The 21,578-nt window shown below is 57.0% G+C and overlaps 3 protein-coding genes across 3 annotated transcripts; 2 read left to right on the top strand and 1 right to left on the bottom strand.

Annotated features, from left to right (window-relative positions):
• Nucleotides 1–2,329: 2,329 nt before the first annotated feature.
• Nucleotides 2,330–4,602, top strand: LOC115598157 (complement component C1q receptor-like). Its single transcript, XM_030448703.1, has one exon. The coding sequence runs from the start codon at nt 2,378–2,380 to the stop codon at nt 4,076–4,078; it is 1,701 nt and encodes a 566-aa protein (XP_030304563.1). The 5' UTR covers nt 2,330–2,377; the 3' UTR covers nt 4,079–4,602.
• A 6,168-nt stretch (nt 4,603–10,770) lies between these two features.
• Nucleotides 10,771–13,314, top strand: LOC115598012 (thrombomodulin-like). Its single transcript, XM_030446667.1, is given in 5 exon segments — nt 10,771–10,882; nt 10,885–10,982; nt 10,984–11,427; nt 11,430–11,768; nt 11,770–13,314. Coding segments are annotated over 5 exon segments (1,704 nt in total). The 3' UTR covers nt 12,481–13,314.
• Nucleotides 13,315–15,150: 1,836 nt separating this feature from the next.
• Nucleotides 15,151–16,404, bottom strand: LOC103534065 (somatostatin receptor type 4). The gene has a single exon (XM_030448706.1). It carries the CDS (start codon nt 16,402–16,404, stop codon nt 15,151–15,153), a length of 1,254 nt encoding a protein of 417 aa, XP_030304566.1.
• Nucleotides 16,405–21,578: the final 5,174 nt, after the last annotated feature.

Below are 21,578 nucleotides of genomic sequence, written 5' to 3'. Positions count from 1 at the left end.
GAAGATAATTCGGGTTTGATTTTTATCTGGAACAGGGGTTTATAGACGTGTCCAGCCGTGGGGGATGAGAAACAAAACCCCTCTTAAACTGGGAACCAGGGCTGTGATTGATTTTTCCATCAGCCCAACTGAGAAGAAAATCTAAAAATCATGGCACACTTAATAAAAACCAATAGAATCATGGAGCACTTTTAAGTTACTGAGCAATCCTCTCTTGCCAAAACTGCGGATAAAAATACCAGCAGAAGCTCCACAGATGAAGATCTCACTAAAAAGCTGGGGGGAGGGGGAGGTTTCCTGGACACCAAATTGTAACCAGGCTGTAAAAAGCTCCAGCAGGAAGATTACGTTTACTAAAACAAATAAAAAGCCACTGCAAGAAGTTGCTGGCTGTATTCCTGCAAACCAAAGGATCTGACACCATGGTCTTCAAAAAGAATTTCCCTCAGCCAAGAGCCCTGACTTGGTCAGACCTCTGACCCCCCCTCATCAGGAGCATCACCAGCAGTTTAATTGCTCTGCTGGAATGACCTCTGAGATAGGCACCTAGAAATTGGTTTAAAATATCTTTGGGTTTGCCCATAACCCCAGCTTGGGAAGGTCCAGCAGAGCTGTAGCTAGAACAGGCCAGGTTTGGGGACAAAAATTGCCCATCTGAGTTGTAACAAATAATCAGGGGAGCCCCTTGGCCCCTGCCTGACCATTCAGCTGGAGGGAGGAAAACCCAGCAGTGGGTTTTATAAAAGCAAAGTCATGCTGAGCAGAAAGCCAAAGCTTCTGTGCTGGGCCCTCCAAAGAAAATTCCCCCCATTTCTTCCAGTAGGGAATCAGGAAGAAAACCAGTCTGGGGTGGCACCAGGGTATGGTTTTTCCTCCCAAGGCAGGTGTTTGGGTTTGGGTGCTGACCCAAAGGAGAGGTTGGTGATGGGGCTCCAGATCCTCCACCCTTTACACCCGAGGTCTTTGTAACCTTCAGATGAGCTGAGACCCCAAGCCCAGTCCCAGTGAGATGGAAGCTCCAGGAGGAGGCCCTGGGATGCAGGAGGGTTGGCAGCCCAGCAAGGGAACTGGGATTAGGGTTTTGTTAAACTCACTTTTTGCTTCTTTGCTCTCCCAGCAGCACATCTGGAGAACCTCTCTCTCCTCCAGCCCTGCCTGCTTCAGGGCAGCTCAGGAAGCTTCCCCCTGCCCCACACTTGTCACCATCCTGACCTCTCTGTGGGCAGGAATCTCTTTGGAAAGGACAGCTCTACAGTAAAGTAAAAAAGGATGAGGCCAAACCAGGACATGCCTGGGGTGGTGGGGCACAGATGGGCAGAGGTCACTGTGTTGCTTGGCATCACCTGGTCAAAAAAAAGAAGAAGAAGAAGAAAAAAAAAGGATAAGCACAGCAAACTGCACTGGCCAATATTTAATTTAAATATTTAAAAATATTTAAATGTCAGTCACGCTGCAGAAATGCTTTTGGATCCTTCCACCCTGCTGCAGAGAAGTCTCCTCGAGCCCTTGCAGGGGCTTTAGCATCCTTAAGATTTGTTTAAACTTCATTGTGCAGAATTAACGCCTCTGCCCTTTCCCTGCTGGCCCCGACACCGGCCCAGCCCAGCTGAGCCTCTCCCCACACGGAACCGGGGTCAAGTGACCCGTGGGTCAGGAGCTCGGAGCATCACAGCAGAACCCGCCTGAGGCTGGGGTAGCCCCGGGGCCAGCGGTAGCCCTGGCACAGACGGGTTGGTACCGGGGCCCGGCCGAGCTTGGCTCCGTCCGGTCCTTCCCACGACCCAGCTCCTATTTCAGGGCTTCTCCGTCTATTTAAAGCACACGAAGAAGGGGAAAAATGCGCTGGAAATGTAGCGTGTGCCTGAGACACCGTGCCAAATATTCTGTTTCTTCTAGAAGCCGGTAGCGAGGGATCCCACGGCTTCTTGGTTTTTCGTCAGGGTTTGGGTTTTTGCTTTGTTTTGGTTTTTACCCTTTTAGCAATGCCTGGAAACGACCGGGCCCTATAAGGGCTTAGAAAACATCATCTTGCCGGCTGAGCGAGTAGATTAAGCCCGTGAAAACCACAGGAAAAAAAAAAAAAAAAAAAAAAAAGTAAAAGTGCAGGAGCCTGGCAGAAAAGCGTCGCGGGCCGCAGCCACCCTGTCCCCTCCGAGCCTTGGGATGGGAGCGAGGAGCCGGGGGGGCAGGGGAGGATGGGGAGCCCAGCAGCACCGGGGCCGTCAACAAGCAGCCGGAGCCACGCTACAGGAAGCCGGAGCCTCCGGTGATAAATAGGAGACTCGGCCGCACAGGATGCGGTGGGACGGGGGGATGTGAGCCAGCGGCCCGTCCGCTCCGTCCGTCCGTCTGTCGGTCCGTCCGTCCAGCCGGCGGGATGAGCATCGCTCGGCTGCTTCTCCTGCTGCTGCTGCCAGCGCCGGGCTCCGGGGAGGAGGACGTCGAGGTGATCTGCGCCGGTACCGCTTGTTATACCTTGCACCGAGCCGAACTGAGCTGGAGCGCGGCCCAGGAGCGGTGCCGGAACAACGGAGGCAACCTGGCTCCGGTTCGCAGCCCCGCCGAGGCCCGGAGCCTGCAGGAGCTGATGGCGGCCGCCGGCCGGCCCGGCCCGGCTTGGATCGGGCTGTGGCTCTCCCGAGGTCGGTGCGTGCAGCCGCAGGAGCCTTTGCGGGGTTTCTCCTGGGCTGGCGGAGGAGAAGCCGGGAATTACACGGCGTGGCTGTCGGAGCCCGCGGTCACCTGCCTCAGCTCCCGCTGCGTGGGTCTGCAGCCCGACGGACCCTCCGGCCTGGGAGTTTGGGCTGACCGGCCCTGCCGGGGCCCCCTGCCCGCCTTCCTCTGCAAGTTCATCTTCCGGGGGATGTGCGGGCCGCTGCCGCTGCCGGGGCCCGGCCGGGTCTCCTACACCACCCCCTTCGGGGTCCGCAGCCCCTCGCTGGCAGCCGCCCCCTTCGGCACGCTGGCCGAGGCCGACTGCCAGGAGAACAGCGCTTCCTCCTCCTTCGCTGTCTGCAAAGGGCCCCTGGAGGACGGGGGCTTCGCCTGGGACCCCCCCGGCCCCTTCTGCCCCGCCACCTGCTCCCACCGCAACGGGGGCTGCCAGCACCGCTGCCTGCAGGAGCCGGGAGAGCCCCGGCGCTGCGATTGTCACCCCGGCTACACCCTGGCTCCCGACATGGTCTCCTGCCTGCCCCGAGACGCCTGTCACCCCAACCCCTGCCCGGGGACCTGCCGGACGCTGCCCGACGGCTTCCAGTGCGGCTGCCAGGACGGCTACACCTTGGCTTCCGACGGCCGGAGCTGCGTGGATGTGGACGAGTGCCTGTCCGGGCCCTGCCAGCACGAGTGCCAGAACACGCTCGGCAGCTTCGTCTGCCTCTGCCGGCCCGGCTACCGGCCAGCGGGGCCCGGTAGCCACCAGTGCCGCGATGAGGATGAATGTGCCCGGCCCGACGCCTGCCCCCAGCTCTGCCTCAACGTCCCCGGTTCCTTCCGCTGCGCCTGCAGGCACGGCTACCACCGCAGCGGCGATTCCTGCCTGGATGTGGATGAGTGCCTGCGGGATCCCTGCCCCGGGCCCTGCCACAACTTCCCCGGCGGCTTCGAGTGCGTCTGTCCTGCCGGGCTCCTTCCAGAGGAGGACGGACGGGGCTGCCGTGCTGCACCCACCGCCGGAGAGGAGCCTGCGGGGCACCCCAGCGGCACCCCGGGCATCTCCCGGACCACGGGCATCCTCCAGACCACGGGTGCCCCACGGACCACGGGCGTCCTCCCCCGGACCACGGGCATTCCCCAGACCCTGGGCATCCCTTTCGGGGTGACACCGCCGGCCCCCACGGCAGCAGGGTCAGCTCCTGGCCCTGAGCACAGTGCCGATGGCCCCCGGCTGCTCCTCTACTACATCCTGGGCAGCCTGGTAGCCATCCTGCTGCTGCTGGCCTTCGCCTTGGCCCTGCTGGCTTGCAAGAGGAGGGCAGCCAAAAGGGAGAAGCGGCCAGCTAAAAATGCAGCAGACAGCTACTGCTGGGTGCCCGAGCAGCCCGAGAGCCGTGGGGTGGGAGGAGAGCGCAGGTAACAGCACCCTGGGGAGCTGAGAGGGGGGAGGCAGAGTGAGGGCAGGGGGGAGGGTTGAAATTCAAAGTTAAAAATGAAGGGGAGGGTGTGATGCTGTCTGGTCAGCACGGGTTAGGGCATCCGAGAGCCTGTCCTGGGGCTCCTTGCAGAGCAGGAGCTGATCTCCCCCCCCAAAGGAAGGTCTGGGTGCTGGGGCAGGGGGAAGGCAGCCCCAAGCAGTGCTGGGGTTTGTAAACCGTGCAGGGAAGGGTTAACGGGGACAGCGCTGCCAGCCTGGGACGCCTTGGGCTTGAATTTACCAGCCAGGGCTGCTCCTCAGCTCTGCAGGACCTCACTCTGCTTAAAAAGAGCAAATTACAATTATTGATCTGTCTTCCTGAAGGAAATGGGTTCATTTCATCTCTTATTCCCTCTCCTCTCCCCGCGTTTGAGATGCCCACATGGGACAGCAGCAGCTCCCCTGCCCTGTCCCCGCAGCCCCCCAGTCCTTTGCCCTCAGCCAGCCCTCGGGTTTGCTGAAATGGGTTTGCAGTCCCTCCGGGTCAGGCTGAGCACTTTCTCCATCCCTCCCCCTGGGAGTGACACACTGGGTGCTGTATTTTGGCTGATTATTCCCTATAACACTTTGTAACCCCGCTTCAGACAAAAGGCTTTCTTGGGGTTATTCTTCAGGTACCTCACTTCAGAGAGCTCTTTATTCTCCTGACAACGAAGCCTCCTCACCCTGTTTCACCATGAAACCTCCCCAAAAAATATGGGGGGGGGAGGGGCTGCTCCCCATCCCGCAGCTCTCACATCTTTATTTGCCCGTGCCCTACGAGGTGGGATGGTGCTAGGGAAGAACAGGGATGTGATTTGTAGGGTACATGTGTTTCCTGAGGGTTTTGCTGATTTTATTGTCTCCTTGAGACTTAATTGCTACAGAAATGGGAACTGAACACAAAGGAGTTCGCTGAAGGCAGCGACCTGCATCCTGTTCTTCCATGTGGGGAGGAAAACCCTTTCCTGCCTGTTGGTTTTGGTTGGTTTATTTTTTTTTTTTTCCGTCTTCATTGTAGAATAATAATAATCATTTTAAAAAACGAAAAGCAAACAACAAACCCGCCAAAGCAAAACAAGGCAGGAAAGTGTAGCTGGCAGAAACGTTTTCAGTGCTCTGCCCGCTCCTCCTTCTCTCCGAGCAGCGGCTGGGAGAAGCAGGGAAAGGCAGCCCTGGCATTCCTGGAAATCCTGCCGAAAATTCCTGCCCCGTCTGGGCTCCAGCAGGGCAGAGAACCCAGGAATAAATTAAGCAAAGACTCATCCTGCCATCGGCATCAGCGGGATAAGGAGCCCCAGGCACCTGCCCTGCAGGGACTCCAGACCCTGACAGTCCCAGGAGGGGTTTGATCAGTTTTTGGCTAAGGTATCAGTGAGCTGCTGGGTGTGAAAAAGGGAAAAGGAAGCATAAATGTGGGCTCAGAGCTGGTACAAATCTGAGAGGTGCTGTTTGTACCCCTGCTCCCTGATGGTGACCTTGGTGCATCCTGGTGTGTGCATGGGACTGCCCGTGGAGTGGGTCCAGGCTCAGGTTTGTTGTCAGCTTTAGTTGGGCTTCTCTCCACTGGGATATTTCTTGATGTAGCACCCTGCACACTGGTGCAATTACACCTGGGGGGGCTCAGGGCTCCTTTCCTTCCTGCCACAGGCCCAGCAGGAACGTTTTGATCCATGTCCCTCCTTAGGGAGTTATCCAGGGCCTGTTGAATCCCTCAAAGCAAACAGGGATGGGACCAGGTGCCCTGTCCCAGAGGAGAGGGAATGTCCACCCCTGCCCAAGGGGGTCCCACAGAGGTTCCTGGGGCAGCTCCTCTCCCCATTCCTAAAGGAGGTGCTGAGGGAAGGAAGAGCTGGGGCTGTCCTGCTGAGCCAAGAGGGGATGATGGGCTGGCTGGTGACACCTCTGAGGTGCTCTGTACATAGCAACAGCTCCTTGAATAGTGCTGTACATTGCTTTTCTGATGGCACACCAATAAAGATGAATGCAGAACGTGGCTTTAGTCGTTTTCAATAGATAAGCAAAAGAATAATAAATTAAAAATAAACAATAAATAAACATAAAAATTAAAAAAATAATAAATAAGCAAAACCTCTTGATGTGGGCCATATATAACCCTTGTGTTTCCCACTGTGCTGGATGGTGCTAATGAGTCCCCTGGCAGTGTTCATCCCACATGTGGTGAAGTCAGTGGGGTCTCAGCCCCCTGGCCTGAGCAATGGCCATTCATTCATTCATTCATTCACCCCATGCCTGCCAAGCCTGTGGCGTGGGAGCACTGGGATGATCTGGGCTGGATCCTAAACCAAATAAGCAAAGTCCTAAACCCACAGGCGAGATCCTGAACTCACAAGTGAGATCCTAAACCCACAAGAAAGGTCCTGAGACCATAAGCAAGGTTGTAACCCCACAAGCAAGGTCCTAAACCCATGAGTGAAGTCCAAGCCCTGAAGCAATCTTGTTGATTTCAGCGTAGCTCTGTTTGAGGGGGGAAATCTGCTTTTCTGCCAGTAACTGGGCACAGAAATCCCTGGGTGAATTCAAGCTGCAGGATGGCAGGTGGTCAGAGCTGCCTCCAGAAGATGCCCCAGCAAGGGAAGGGCATCCTGAAATGGGGAAGAGTCACAAAGATGGGGAAAAAACCTCCCTGACACCAAGACCCAAACCTGTGACTGCCATTGTATCAGTCATTGATGTTTGCCTTCAGTAGTGCTTAAAACCAATAATATCCTCAAAAAAAACCCCAACCCCCAAACAACAAACCCAAAAAACCTCACAAAACCCAACCAAACAAAAAGCCCCAAACCAACAAACCAGCCAACCCACCCAAAACCCAAACCCAACCCCCCAGTCAGTGAAGCTGGGGCCGAGTCAGAGGGATGGGACAAGGTGTAAAGGTGTGTCACCAGGTAAAGGTGACAGGAGGAGGGGAAATCCCACACTGAACCATGCCAAGTATTGCAACCCCCCTGCCCGGGGCAACCCTAATCCCTGTGGGAAGCAGCACCGGATGCTTTCCCTGGCCCTGGGCCAAGAGCTAACCGAGAAAATACGAGTCAGAAGGGGAAAAAATATTCCTGGGTGTTGTTCCAGGGCTGAGCTCAGACCCCCCGCTGCTGTATTTGCTGTGCCCGGGCTGACAACTGGGGCTGAAGAGCAGGGAGAGGCTGTGCAGAGAGCTGACTGTCCCCATCCCAGCCCTGCTGTCCCCAGAGCCCTGCAGGCACAGCTCCCGCCAGGCAAACCCGCCCCGAGGAATGCTCTTAATTAATGAGCAGCCAATTAAGCATTCGCAGCACCGTGCAGGTCCCTGCCTGGGGACATAGCAATTTAATAATTATATTTTTCTATTCTGTTAATTCTATAGTACATTATTATCTGCTTCTTCTTCTCTTCTCTTCTCTTCTCTTCTCTTCTCTTCTCTTCTCTTCTCTTCTCTTCTCTTCTCTTCTCTTCTCTTTTCTCTTCTCTTCTCTTCTCTTCTCTTCTCTTCTCTTCTCTTCTCTTTTCTCTTCTCTTCTCTTTTCTCTTCTCTTCTCTTCTCTTCTCTTCTCTTCTCTTCTCTTCTCTTCTCTTCTCTTCTCTTCTCTTCTCTTCTCTTCTCTTCTCTCTTCTTTCATTGTATTCTTTCATTTCATTTCATTTCATTTCATTTCATTTCATTTCATTACTTTCACTGTATTCTATTGTATTAATTATGCTCTATACTATACTATAGTATATACACACACTGTATCTATTATAACTGTACCTTCCTATACTATTAATATTGTATCATATTAGTGATAGTACCTGTATCTTATTATCTAATATTTACAATATTATATTAATTGAATTACATCTTATTTCTGATCTTATTTGTGTTGTACTGCATTAATAACATTCATTTATGATATTAACTGCATTGTATTTATATGGCATATTGATATTTGTATTATATCGATTAACTACATTACATTATTTCTGTTCTCTCTGTTCTGTTCTGGCATCCTCTGCTGTTACACCCCATTGAACTGTGCACAACCCTCAGCCCTCTGACAGCAGGAGCCCCATTTTCCCCACAAACCCGCCAGGAAAATCCACGACCCACACCCCAGTGACCCATCCCGGGTCCCAGTGCCCCCCGGGTGACTCCCACCCAGCGCTCCCCCCATCCCCTTATCACCCGGGACAGCCCGGAACGTCCCTGGGGAGGAGAGGGATTAATCACCCTTGCCGCAGGAAAAGCGGGATGTCAGCAGGAAGGGCTGTGAGTCAGGGGGTCGGGATGGACACAATCCGAGGGTGATTAACCCCGGTCCTCCTGCCCCGGTTATCTCCCTCCCGCTGGCAGCAGCAACCCCAGGCCCGGGGCTGCCGGGGCTGAGGAATCATCGTGTGGGGAGGGTTCCAGTTGCTCCGGGAAATTTTTGACATATTTCTCACCAGGCAGCCTTGAAAAGGGAATATTGGTCGCGTTTTTCCTAACGGCTTTAAATAAATAAAAAAAAAAAAAAAAAAAAAAAAAAAAGAAGGAAAGATAACTCCCTCGGTGTCATTTTATTTGTCAGCCATCACGTTCTGTCCCCTTTCTCTTTCTGCTCTTTGCCCCGGCCTTGCCTCCCCTGATCTTTGCCTGTTCTGCCTCTGAAAACAGACAAAGGAAAAGGGAAATAAAAAGGAAAACAAAAGGACTGCCAGAAGTGGGGAAATACCGAACCGAATCAAACCCTAAACGAACACTGCAGGAACATCAGGTTTTACTAAAGCAGAGGCTGGCGTTACCAAGCCCTGCGGGAATCTTCTGGGAATGCCCCCAGTTCCCCTTTGGTGGTGAGGAAGCATTGCTGAGTTCTGAAGGGAATTGTTTTATGGGCACGGGGCCCAAGCTCAGCCATCCACCCCCTTCCCAGAGGAACACCTCTGCTTAGGGCAACATCACACTCCAGGAAACGCAAACCCAGGGATTTTTCCTTCCCGTCCAGGTGAGAGAGCTGAGGGTTCCCAGGACATGGAATCCTTGTTTGGGATGCTCGGCTGGCCAGGAGCTGAGTTCTCCAGGGCTCCCCCTGTGGTCTGAGCAGCAAATGGCAACTCCTGGACATTGTCCTGGAAGGACAGTGGTGGTGGGAATGATGGTGGGATGGTGGTGGGATGATGGTGGGATGGTGGTGGGATGGTTGGGAAAAGAGGCTGAAGGCAGGCAGGGGGGAAGACAAGCTCCTGATTCCATTGGGCTGCCTTTGCAGCACAGTTTCCTTGGTGATTTAAAAATTATTATTATTATTATTATTATTATTATTATTATTATTATTATTATTATTATTATTATTATTATTATTATGGCTTCTCATTACTCTTTCCCCCATCTGGCCCTAGAATCGATGCCCATGGCCTCGTGTGAGCTGCACAGACCACACAGGGCTGGGGAGGACGTTACAAACCACAACAATTCAGTGAAGTAACCTCCTTACAGTGAGCAAAGCAAGGAAATATGGATTTGCTACTCCCTGGGAGATCCCCAGGGCTAATTATGGTGAGCCTCCTGCTACAAACACCACTCAAAATTGGGGAAAAAAAAGGAGGGTCAACTACCCCTCTGCTTTGCGTGGCAAAGCTTTGGATGTTTGCTTTTCATTTTTATTTTGCTCTTGGCTGTGTCCTGGCAGCAGAGGTGGATCCTGCAGAGATAAAACCATGGAAAGAGTCCAGCTGCTCGGCCAGGAGCAGCCAAGGGGCCCATGGGGACAGGGGGCACTGAGGACAGGGCTCAGCCCAAGCCTAGGAGCTGGGATGCTACCAAAGCAGGGCACAACAATCACGGGTCAGCCCCTCTCCACACTCACTCTCTTTCATTTCAAGAGCAAGGCCGTGCCAGCCCTGTTTATCCACAGCACCAGGGCTGGTGTCCAAAGCCATAGGGAAATCCCAATTTAATTTTTTTTTTTCCTTCTGGCATCCCATTTAACCTCAAATCCTCTAGGACTGCTTTGCCAGGCTACAGACTGCAAGGCACACCTCTGTCTCACCTGTTTCACCTGTTCTGGGTTCTGGGATGGTGCTGTACAAAGATTGGGGGAATGGGTGCCTGACCCCCCTCCTGGGGTGTCCTTCAGCAAGCTACTGTCCCTCCAGTGCTTGCAGGAGGAGAAAATATCGATTTTTTCCCGGGGAGGCCAGCACCGGAGGTTCCCCGTCCCCTCGGGAAGACCTGTCCTGGAGCATCCCGCGGGGGCACCCGGGGGACATGTCACCCCCCCAGGTCTCCGGAGGAATCATCCCGGCCCCGGCTCAGTGCTGCCCAGAGGGAGAACAAAATCTTTTTTTCCCTGCTCCTGCCCAGACCCCGAAGGCCGCGCGTCCCTCGGGGCCGGGAAAGCCGCTCCGAGAGCATCTCGAGGGGGTGCCCGGGGGACAGCGCAGCCCCCCCCTCTTACCGCTCAGCTCTCCGTAAGGATCATCCCGGGACCGGGACCGGCTCGGCAGGGAGGAGCCGGGAGGAGGTCGGGCAAAGGGGGAAGCGGGTGGGCGGGGGTGCGGGTGGGGGAGCGGCTTGCCGGGATTTACCCGCCCCTCCCTCCGCAATCCCGGGCAGAGAGGCGGCGGCCCGTCCCCCGAGGCGCTTCCTTCCTGCGGCGGCGAGGGTTATAAATCGGGGGGGGAGGACGGGCAGAGCCATGCCAGAGATTCGCCGCTCCGGTCGGCCCCTCCGCCGCCCGCCATGCGGCGGCTTTCTGCTGCCGCTGCTGCTGCTGCTGGGGCTGGGGCCGGAGGGGCAACCGCAGCCCCTGCCCCCTCGGGCGCCCAGTGCTTGGAGCACGATTGCTTCGGCATCTTTTGGGGGTCCCATCCCTTCGCGGAGGCCAGCGCGGAGTGCGAAGGGGCGGCGGGGGCACTTGATGACCGTCCGCTCGACGGTGGCGGAGGATGCCATCGCCCTGCTGGTGCAGAACCGCAGCGGGCGACTGTGGCTCGGGCTACGCTTGCCCCAGCCCTGCACGGACCCGGCTCAGCGCCTGCGGGGCTTCCAGTGGGTGACGGGAGACGGCCGCACCGACTACGCCAACTGGGAACCTTCGACGGGGCGGCGGAGGTGCGGGGACAGGTGCGTGACGGTGTCCCGGGAGCTGCGCTGGGAAGAGCAGAAGTGCGAGGAGCCGGCCGACGGGTTCCTCTGCGAGTACAACTACGGGGGGCAGCTGCCCGCGCCTGCCCCCGTCGAGGGGCTGCTCGTCACCTACACCACCCCCTTCGGCGCCCTCGGCGGGGACTTTCTGGCTCTTCCCCCCGGCAGCCTCGCCCGGATCCCAAGCATGGGGCTGGAGCTGCGCGCTCCGAAGGAGGGGACGGCGGGGGGCTGCGATGGAGCCGCGACCACCCCCCGGGGGGGGCCTGGCCCTGCCGCTTGGCTAACGGCGGCTGCGAAGGGACCTGCGAGCAGGAGGAGGAGGGCGGGCAGCCGCGCTGCTCTTGCCCCGACGGCAAGGTGCTGGCCCCCGACGGCCGCGGCTGCGGCTCGCCCTGCGCCGGAGCCCCCTGCCAGCATCACTGCGTGGTGGCCGGCAGCGGCTTCATCTGCATGTGCGAGGCGGGGTACCGGCTGGCGGCCGACGGCAGCAGCTGCGAGGACGTCGACGACTGCGCCCTGGAGCCCGGGCTGTGCGAGCAGCTCTGCCGTCAACACCGAGGGGGCCTTCGAGTGCCGCTGTCACAGCGGCTACGAGATGCTGGAGGGTCGCTGCCGGCCCGTCTCCCCCTGCTACCGAGCCCCCTGCGAGCAGCACTGCGAGGAGGTGCCCGAGGGGGGTGGGTACCTCTGCGGGTGCTTCCCCGGCTACGCCGTGGACCCTCGGGACCCCAGCCGGTGCCTCCTGCACTGCAACAGCAGCCAGTGCCAGGCACAGTGTGACCCGTTCACCCTCTCCTGCGAGTGCCCCGACGGCTTCGTGCTGGATGAGGACCAGAGGGTCTGCGTGGACCTCGATGAGTGTGACATGAACTACTGCCCCCAGAACTGCACCAACCACCCCGGGGGCTACCAGTGCCACTGTCAGGACGGCTACTATCTCCACAACCAGAACCACTGTGTGGAAATCCCACTGATCGATGAGGACGGGGAGTCCTCAGGGGATTTCGGGCCCCAGAGTCCCGTCCCCACCAGGACCCCCCCAGCCAAGGTGGAGCCCCTCCACCCCGGTGTGCTGGTAGGCATCACTTTGGGTGCTCTCTGCACTGCCCTGGCCCTGCTGGCCCTGGGCTACTGCCTGGCAAAGAGGTGCTGCAGCCCCCCCGCCACCATGGATTACAAGTGCAGCAGCCCCCACGAGAAGGAGATGGGACTTCATCCAGTCAGCTCCAGCTGTGCCACCTCTGGCCAGAAACTGTAGGGAGACTGGGACGGATGGACGGATGGATGGATGGATGGATGGAGGGATGGAGAGAGAGAGGGGGAGGTGGACAGAACTGGGTAACATTTCCTTTCCCTCTCACCCTGCAATTTTTTAATGATAAAAGAATCATTATCATCGAGTCCGGACTCGGTGATTTCGGTTGGACTCCATGACCTTGCAGGTCCTTTGAGGCTGGGAAAAGCTGTGATCACCCCCACTCCTCAGAGTACTCCCTGCTTCCCAGCCAGCTCCTGCAATACCCACTCCAGAGAGCAGGGAATTTGGAAGGCACAGAGCCCTCCCGGGCTTGATTTTCCTTCTCTCGAGCTGGCAGCTGGAAGGGGCTCCAAGGAAAATACAGGAGTGACATTTCCATCTGGAACTGTTTAAATCCTCATCGATGGGGGGGAGAGCACGTGTGCCACGGCTGGCCAAGTCCTTGTGGGCTGTGGAAGGTCGCCTGGCCCCAATTTCCCTTCTGCTTGGCCAGGAAGCAGGCTGCTGGGCTGGGCATGGCTGTTTCCCCGGGGTGGAGAGCAGCTAGGATGCTCCTGCCATCCATCTGGGCTCAGTTTTGGGTTTTTGGGTGATGGAAAGAGGAGCAAAAATCCTGTGGTCAGCACTTTGCTTTGCTCGTTGGCAGAAATCTCAGTTTTTGTTCCCCCCCTCCCATCTTTTGCCTCTCACCTCTGCCTGCTGAGCAGTTTTCACTGTAAATCACCAGTGACAGCAGGGACCCTGCTGAGTGGCCCCGTGTGAGGGCTCAGATGCCTGATTTTTATTCCATCTCACAGTTTAAGGTTTGGTTTTTTGTTTTTGGTTTTGGTTTTTTTCCTGGGGCACAGAAGTTAAATGTGGGTCCTGAGAACACCAGGATGGTTTTTTCCATGCTGGCAAAGGTTTCTCCCAGCCTCTCATTCCCCGTGCAATTCCTTCCACAGTTTTCCTGGGTTAAACTATTTGGGGTTTGTTGCTTTGTTTTTCACAAACCCACGTAACCAACCCCTCCTGTCAGCAGGATTTTTTCCTGTTTTTTCCTTCAGTCTTTATCCCAGAGCTGAAGCTCACAGTGAAACTTTCCCCGGGTTGGGGAGGGAGGGGGGGACAGGGCAGGATCCAGCCTGCTTCTTGCTTCCCAGCCACAAACTGGGGGAAAATCTGGGAATTATACATTTTTCCAGCCTTGCAGAGCCAGCACTCTGCCTGGGGGGTGGGTGGGGGGTGTCTGGATGCTGCAGAGGGGCTGTGGAGCTCAGAGGGGTGTGGGATTTATGTCCTCTGTCCCAATAGGCTGGAGCTGCACTGCGTCCTCCAAGGGAAATAAAGATGAAAATAGGTGTTGTATGAACCCCGGCTTTCCTCATGTAAATGGTTCAACACCACCCCCCCGCCCCCCCTCCCCGTTTTATACACCCAGCAGATCTGTAAATACTTATTTATTTATTGGAAATATTGGAATTATACCCTATGCAATGCCCAATCACATGGTGATCTCGTGTGTAGAACCAATAAAGCTTTTACAGTCTGGTTTATAAGAAAGCTGCTCATGGAATGTTCTGTCTCCCCCTCCCGAAAGAAATGCCTGCTTCTCCTCGCACAGCTACAGAAGCCAGAAGCCACCCCCCCAAAATAAAATAAATAAAAAAAAACATTAATCAAAAGGAGCTGTGGGCTCTTAGCAGAGCATCAGGCTGCAAATGTTGCCCTGCCAGTTATTTCATCGTTGTGATTAAAATAGAAGGAATGAGCCATAAATAATGGAGAAGAAGATGAAAAGGACAAAGTTAAAAAAAGGATGGAGCTGGAAATGGCTGATTGGATGCTACCTGGGGAGCTGGGATGGCCCCAGCACTGCTGCTCAGCTCAGGTTCCAGTGGGTAGGGATGTCCAGGAGCACTGGGGTGATGTTTCCCTGTGCTGCAGGGGACAGCTCTCCTTGGATTTTTGGTGGAAAACACAATTCTGGTCCCGTGTCTGCTAAAATCCTGGGAATTGGGGGAGGAGGGGTTTATATGGGGGGACTGAAGTGTTTTTTCTTTCCCCCATTCTCTGCAGGGGGGTCGGGGCTCCCAGGCACCATTATTTTACTCTTAAGCTCTGATTTCAGTTGCTCAGAAACCCCCTCCCCGCCCCCTTTTTTTTGTTTTTACATAATTTCTTCTACTGTTTTTTACCTTTTTAAGTTTTGTTTTTAAATCCAAGGGGCTGGATACAATCCTGTGCTCTCAAGGCTCCACAGAGCTGCTGAAGTCCTACCCCTCACCCTGCTGCAGAGCTGCCAGGGATGGCAGGCTTTTTTTTTTTTTTTTTTTTTTTTTTTTTTTTTTTAAATTTCTCCATCTTTGAGAACGTGTTCTGGGGAAGAAGGAGGGGCAGTTTTTAACCCAGGGGGGCACCCACCTCTCGGCTACACTCCCCGTTTCATGAATACCTTTGGAAATCCTCACGGCCCCGGGCTCCTAGCCGAGGCCAGGGCAAGAATTAGCCAACAGAATTCGGGTTATCAGGGGCCGGTCTTATGGCTTTTTATTTTGTGGAACCGCACGGCAGGAGGGAGCAGCAGCAGCAGCAGCAGCAACGTGTCCCCTCCGGGGCTGGCATCCCCCTGGCTGGAGGACAGGGGACATCAGGGGACATCCCCGTCCCGCTGCCCGCGGGGGGCAGCCCCTAGAAGGCGGTGGTCCTGGGCAGGAGGGGTGGGGGCTTGCAGCAGGGCTGGGGGTGCAGGGGCTCCTGCTGGCAGGGCAGGGGGGGGCAGATGCAGCCTTTGCCTTTGTCGTCCCCTCGGGGAGCGGTGCAGTAGTCGAGGGGCTCTTCCTCCTCCTCCTCCTCCTCCTCCTCCTCCCGGGAGGTTCCCCGCCGGGGGTGGCAGCAGCAGGGGCCGGTGTCGAGGCAGCGGCGCAGGACCCCGTGGAAGGAGTGCCGGAAATTTTCGGAGAGGAACCCGTAGAGGATGGGGTTGGCGCAGCTGTTGGAGTAGCTGAGGATCAGGGACGCGTTGTTGACGGCGGCGTCCAGGCGGCCGGGCAGGAGGAGGTTGACCACCTGCACCACGTAGAAAGGCAACCAGCAGACCACGAACATGGCCACCACCATCAGCACCAAGCGGGTCAGCTTGCCCTCGGAGCGCCGGCGCTGCTGCCAGCCCACCCGCTGGGCCACGGCCCTCATCTTCCCCACGATCAGCAGGTAGCAGAGCCCCATGGCCAGCACCGGCAGCAGGAACCCCAGCAGCGTGGTGTAGACCACGAAAGCCGCCGACCAGGCGGGGCTGGGCCACAGGAGGTTGCAAGCCACGGCCCGGCCGTCGCGGGTGGCCGCCGTCCCGGCGAAGACGGGGATGGGAGAAGCCACCAGCAAGGAGAGGAGCCAGACGCCCCCGTTGACCATCTTGGCCACCCGAGGCCGGCGGTAGGTAGCCGCCCGCAGCGGGTGCACCACGGCGATGTAGCGGTCCAGGCTGAGCACGGTCAGGCAGAAGACGCTGGTGAACATGTTGAGCCCGTCCACCCCCAGCACCGTGCGGCACAGAGCCCGCCCGAAGGGCCAGTGGTGCAGGGCGGCCGAGGTGGCCACGAAGGGGATGCTGAGCATGAAGAGTTCGTCGGCGATGGCCAGGTTGAGCAGGTAGATGTTGGTGGCCGTCTTCATCTTGGCGTAGCGCAGGATGACGAAGATGACCAAGGAGTTGCCCAGCAGCCCCAGGAGGCACACCAGGGCGTAGATGCACTGGATCACCACCATCCCCACCACCTCCCCCGCTTTGCTGCCCCACTCCGCCTGCCCCTGCTGCCGGCCGGCCTCCCCCGAGCCCAGGCTGCTGTTGGGGGGCACCTCGGAGGAGGCCCAGCTGGAGACGGTCCAGAGGGGCACCCCGGCCAGCTGGGCCCCCGCTGGGACCTGCTGGGTGTCGGCACTCATGCTCGGTGGTGGTGGTGGTCCATGGAGGGGCCGGGGCCGGGGATGGGGGCCAGCCTGCAGGGGGGGCGCGGGCAGAGAGAGAAGGGGATGAGAGCTGGGGTGCCCAGCCGGGGGGGTCCCCTCCTCCCCTCCATCCACCCCCTCCCCCTCTGCCCGGGTGCCTTCACATCGTTCCTCAGGGCAGCAGCAGTGCCCTCCCCAGGCCGGAGCATCCTTTCTGGGGGCTTAACCCTGCGGCCCTTTTTGAGGGAAGGGGGGGGCACTCGGGCTGCAAAGCGCAGGCACGGGGTGGGAATCCACGCTGCCCTGAGGGAGCTCTGCAACCCCCACGGCTCCACCGATCCCGCGGGGCGAGCGAGCGGGAGGCACCCGGCTGGGGGGGGGATGTTTTACCTCTGGGTCCTCCCGGGGGGCAGCAGCAGGAGCCGGGAGCCGCTGGGGTGGGATCCGCCGGTTTCGGTGCTGCCAAGTCCCGCTTGACCTGGATCAGATGATCAGGAGGATCCGGACCTTTTTAAAGTGAGAGACGAGCCGCGGTCGCCGGGTGGGGATGCGGGTTTTACCCCCCCCCATCCCCTTGAAAAATCAGCTTTCCCGTGAAAACAAGCAAACGATCAATTAAAAACATGAAATAAAAAAATCCAGGTCTCGGGAAGACGGGGCCGATAAAGCAGCGGCCGCGTCCCCGCTCCCTGCGGGACACGTTGCTCTGCGGGGGGGCACTGCGGCGGGAGGGAGGGACCCGGCCCCCCGCCGCCCCCCTCCGCAGCCCCCCGCCGGGTCCCTCCGGGCTCTCCCCACCCGGGCCCGGCAGAGATGCAGGCAGGTTGCCCTGGCGACTGCCGGCAGCCCGCCCCCCGCACTCGCTCCCGCATCCCTCCGCGCATCCCTCCTCCCGCATCCCCCCTCCCGCATCCCTTCTCCTCCCGCATCCTTCCTCCCGCATCCCTCACCCGCACATCCTTCCCCCTCCCCGGCCCTTCCCCACTGCAAATGGGGGGCGGGGGGATGCGGGCAGGGCCCTCCCGGTTGCCCTCTGTCCCCCTCCTCCCCCGTGCCGGCAGGTGAGGAGCATCCCGCAGCACTGGGGGTCGGAAATTTGGAGATGGGGGGGTGAGGACCAGCCCGAGGCTGCCCCCAGTGCTGGTTACTCACCAAAATCCTCCCCCCCTCAAATCAAAGCCTGTGCTTAATTTCATGGTGCAATGAGAATTAAGGGGCAGAGACTGGTGAGCATTAATATTAATATTATTATCATCATTATTTTAAGCAGCTGTTGTGTGTTGTGTTTGGGTTTTTTGTGGAAGGAACCAAGGAACAAGTGGTAGAACCAGAGGAAAGGCCCTCAGGTTGTGCCAGGGGAGGTTTAGGTTGGAGCTGGGGAACAATCTCTCCCTGGAAAGGGTTGTCAGGGCCTGGCCCAGGCTGCCCAGGGCAGGGCTGGAGTCCCCATCATCCCTGGGGGGGTTTCAGACCCTGGAGATGTGGGGATGAGGGACATGGGGTGGGGGTGGCCTTGGCAGTGCTGGGGGAAGGGTTGGACTGGGTGATCTGGAAGGACTTTTCCAAGCAGAACAACTCCCATGTTTCACTGATTCCAAGGACATCCTGGTGCTGAGAAATCCCTGCCAGTGGCTCAGCTCAGGGACAGCCCGGGTCTGGGGCAAGGTCAGGGGTGACAAGGTGTCATCACCAGGTCCAGACCTAACACTACACATCATAGCTCCCACCCAGCCCTGGCCATCAAGGGCTGGGCCTTTTCCTCAGTTTTCAGGGAGTTCTGATCCCTGGGGTGGGAATACAGATAAATTCCTGTATTGTATTACTGGGAAAGCAGGTGCAATGTCCCTCTTGGGGCTCAGATACAAGACCATGGTTAATTGTGCAGCTGGCAGAGATGTTTTGGCCATGACATCCCAAGGTTAAATATCATGGACGTGGAGAAATGCAGCTGAGCAGCAGAACAGCAGGAGCAGAGCACCCCATCCCCAGGGGGTGTTTTACCAGGGAGGGAAAAGATGCCCCAGGCCCAGGCTGGCAGAGTCTGGGGCTGTGGGGCTGGAGGCCCAGGAGGGGCACAGAGTGCTCCAGGGGTTCCTGTTGCAGCCAGAGACTGGGAAATGGGTTATAAAACCAATGGAAGTGCCTGGCAGGTTGCATCGCCCTGCTCCTCCTCCCAGGACCCAGAGGAAAAACTTCAGATGCTCTTTTACTGTAAAGGAGGAAACCCTTTGGTGGAGAGCAGGACTTCTGCCCACATTGTGCTGCTGGTCCTGGTCCTTCCCTGGAAAAGCTTTGGGGGGGGAAACCAGGGATGGGTGGGGAGGACCAGGGGGAAATAGTGACAGCATTGTCTGTGGGGGATGTTTCCTGGTGGCTCCTGCTCCTCTGGGGCTCTCCTGTCACAGAGATGCTGCTCTGGGCAGCTCAGGAGCAGTTCTGGATGATTTCCTTGGGTTGAGGTGCTCACCAGGGCTAGGAGGATGGCCCCCAGTAGTGGTGGCTTTAGCCCCTCTCCTCCTGGTGCTGCCTTCCCTGCCAAGCAAACCAACCCTCCCCCTCCCCCTCCCTCTGCCTTCCCTCCAAGCCTCCCCCAGCCCAGAGGTCTGAGCTGACCCAGAAGGAGTCACTGGAACCCAATTGCCCAAGAAGACAAAACCAACCAAGCCACCTTCCTGGCCTGAAATCCCAAGGGGGGGGTTCCCAGCTCTCTGGCACAGCTGGGAACAACCAGAGGCACCCCAGGGGACATCTGTCCAGGCAGTCAGAGGCAACTGAGTCCAATCATCCCGTTCCCCAGCCCTGAGGATGAGGAAGGTGTGGTTCCCTCCAGGTAATGCTCCTGGGGCTGCTCAGCTCCTCCTTCCCAGCTACTCCTTCCCGTCTTCTCCTTCCCAGCTCCTCCTTCCCAACTTCCAGCTGGGTTCTGGTCTGATTTGAGGGGGGGCTGGGTGGGCACTGGGGGTCCCTTCACCACTCTGGAACTCACCCCCCTGTCAGGAGCTGCAGATGGGCTGATGGCTGCAGGGAGAGCTGAACAGGAAAACGATGCTGCCAGCCGTGCAGTTCCTCCCTCCTCGGATGTGGAATGGGAACATCTCCACTCTGCAGCTTCTACAGACCTTCCCCTCGGGTGCAGAAGCCAAAACTCTTCACACACCAAAACCTCTGCTGGAATATTGAAAAGGAGGAGGAGAAAAAAAATCAGGCTCAGGTGCCTCACCCTGCTGGCCCAGCTTTAATTTCAGATGTGCCCCTCTCTGATCAGGAGGAGAAAGAGGTCTGAAAGAGTCAGCTGCTGAAGGGATGCCAATTAAATTCCAATTAAAATTAATGGCGATTGATTTCATCATTTCAGTTAAACAAACAAACAAACAAACAAAAAGTCACCAAACGAGGTGGTATCATTACTGCTGGAGCAGAATAGCTGAGCCCGAGAAGAAGGAGAGATTTAGGATGTGTTAAATCAGATTAGAGGGTGGTTGGGGTTTTGTGTGGGAGCAGCACATCCCCCCCTTCCCCTGGGCAAACATCTCTGCTGCAGCTCCCACTCCAAAAGGCTCAGCAGGAAAAGGGTTGGAACTCAACCCCAGGTTCTGGGCTGTGCAGCCCCAAAGGGTCAGGGCTCCTCCTGGAAACCTCTGGCTCCTCGGGAGGAGATGGGAGATGCTGGGAGACCCAGAGGCAAAAAGCAGCAGATAAGCCAAGTTCTTCCCTGGATTCAAAGCACCCAGAGCTGGAGCAGCACCCACTGCCCTTTGAAGCCAGGGGAGAGGCTCCATCCCCAGCCAGGGGTGTGAAAAGTGGGATTTCCAGTGGCATTATGACATTTTTTCCCTTTTCCCACTGCCTGTGGCTGCTGCTGCTGCTGAGCTGGAGGGCAGACTGGTGTCAGGATGGATCCCGTGCTTCCCAACACATCTGGGATTTGCTTCCAAGAGAACAGGTGAATAAAAGCAGCTCTGTTGCTGCCCATGTTTACGTTTTTTTGCACGTTTTCCTCAAAAGAAAAGCAACGAAAAAGAATGATATATCTATATCTCAGCCAGCTCTGCCCTCCAAGCTGTTACAGGTCCTGCTTGCTCTTAAAAACACAAATGTTTGCTGGAAAATTCCTCCCTGGTTGCAGAGGATGGGACATGACACAGCTGGGGGGGGGGGTTTGCTCCCCACCAGGCTCAGCCCTGCCCACCCATTGCCTTTGTGAGAAGAAAAAGGAGCCAAGAGGTTGTGCAGGAATGGGGATGCAGTCAGTGCAGGGCTGGGAGTTCCTGGCAGAGCAGAGGGAGCCTTTGTTTCAGAGAGGATGCCACACCTCTGGGGGGCCCTGCCAGAGGTACCCACCCTGCAACAGCCCCCAGGGACCCCCTCTCCTCGCCCAGGGGTCCCCAGGGGCTGCCTCCCTCCTACCTTCTCCTCAAGAACTCCAACCAATAACTCCAACCTCTTGCATGTCCTTTAATTTTGGTTTATTTTGAATAAAAATCTTTTTTTCTCCTCCAGCAATCACACTGGGGAAAAAAAAATCAAGTAAGGAAAGTCCTGGGCATGAAAACCTCCTGCTCCCTGAGTTCTCCTCTGATTATTTCTGGATTATTGGCTGGAAATCTCTTGCCAGTTTTCCTTCTGGTCCCAGGGCAGGGGGTCACCCCCAGGCAGGGACCCCTTTGGCTGTGAAGCTGGAGCCACATCCCCAAAAAGATGCTTTTAGTACCAAGTGTCTTATGCAAACCCAGGGTAGGAAGAGTTATTGGGGCCCTGAGAAAACCTTCCCTAACTTCCCAGGTAGAGAGAACCAAACTGATTCTGGATACTCCAGGGAGGGGGGGATTTCCCCCCACCCTCCCCATCCCATCCCATCCCATCCCATCCCATCCCATCCCATCCCATCCTATCCCATCCCATCCCACACCATCCCCATCTCTATCCCTATCCCATCACCATTGCCCCCCATCCCATCCCATCCCCATTCCATCCCACACCATTCCCATCCCCACCCCAATCCCAGTCCCTCCAAGCCCCTAATTTCAAGCAGATTTGGGTTTTTTTAGCCCCTGGGCAGGGATGGAGAAGGAGCCCCGGGAGGATCCCTCTGGCTCTGCCCCGAGCTGCCTCATCCTGCTTTTGTTCAGGGTGGGTGGAGGGGCCGGGAGGCACCGGGAGCATCCTCCCCA

The sequence above is a fragment of the Calypte anna genome, chromosome 3 (assembly GCF_003957555.1).
Source record: "Calypte anna isolate BGI_N300 chromosome 3, bCalAnn1_v1.p, whole genome shotgun sequence".
NCBI lineage: Eukaryota > Metazoa > Chordata > Aves > Apodiformes > Trochilidae > Calypte > Calypte anna.
The sequence above is the reverse complement of the archived record's forward strand: the minus strand, read 5'-3'. Positions and strand labels throughout refer to the sequence as shown.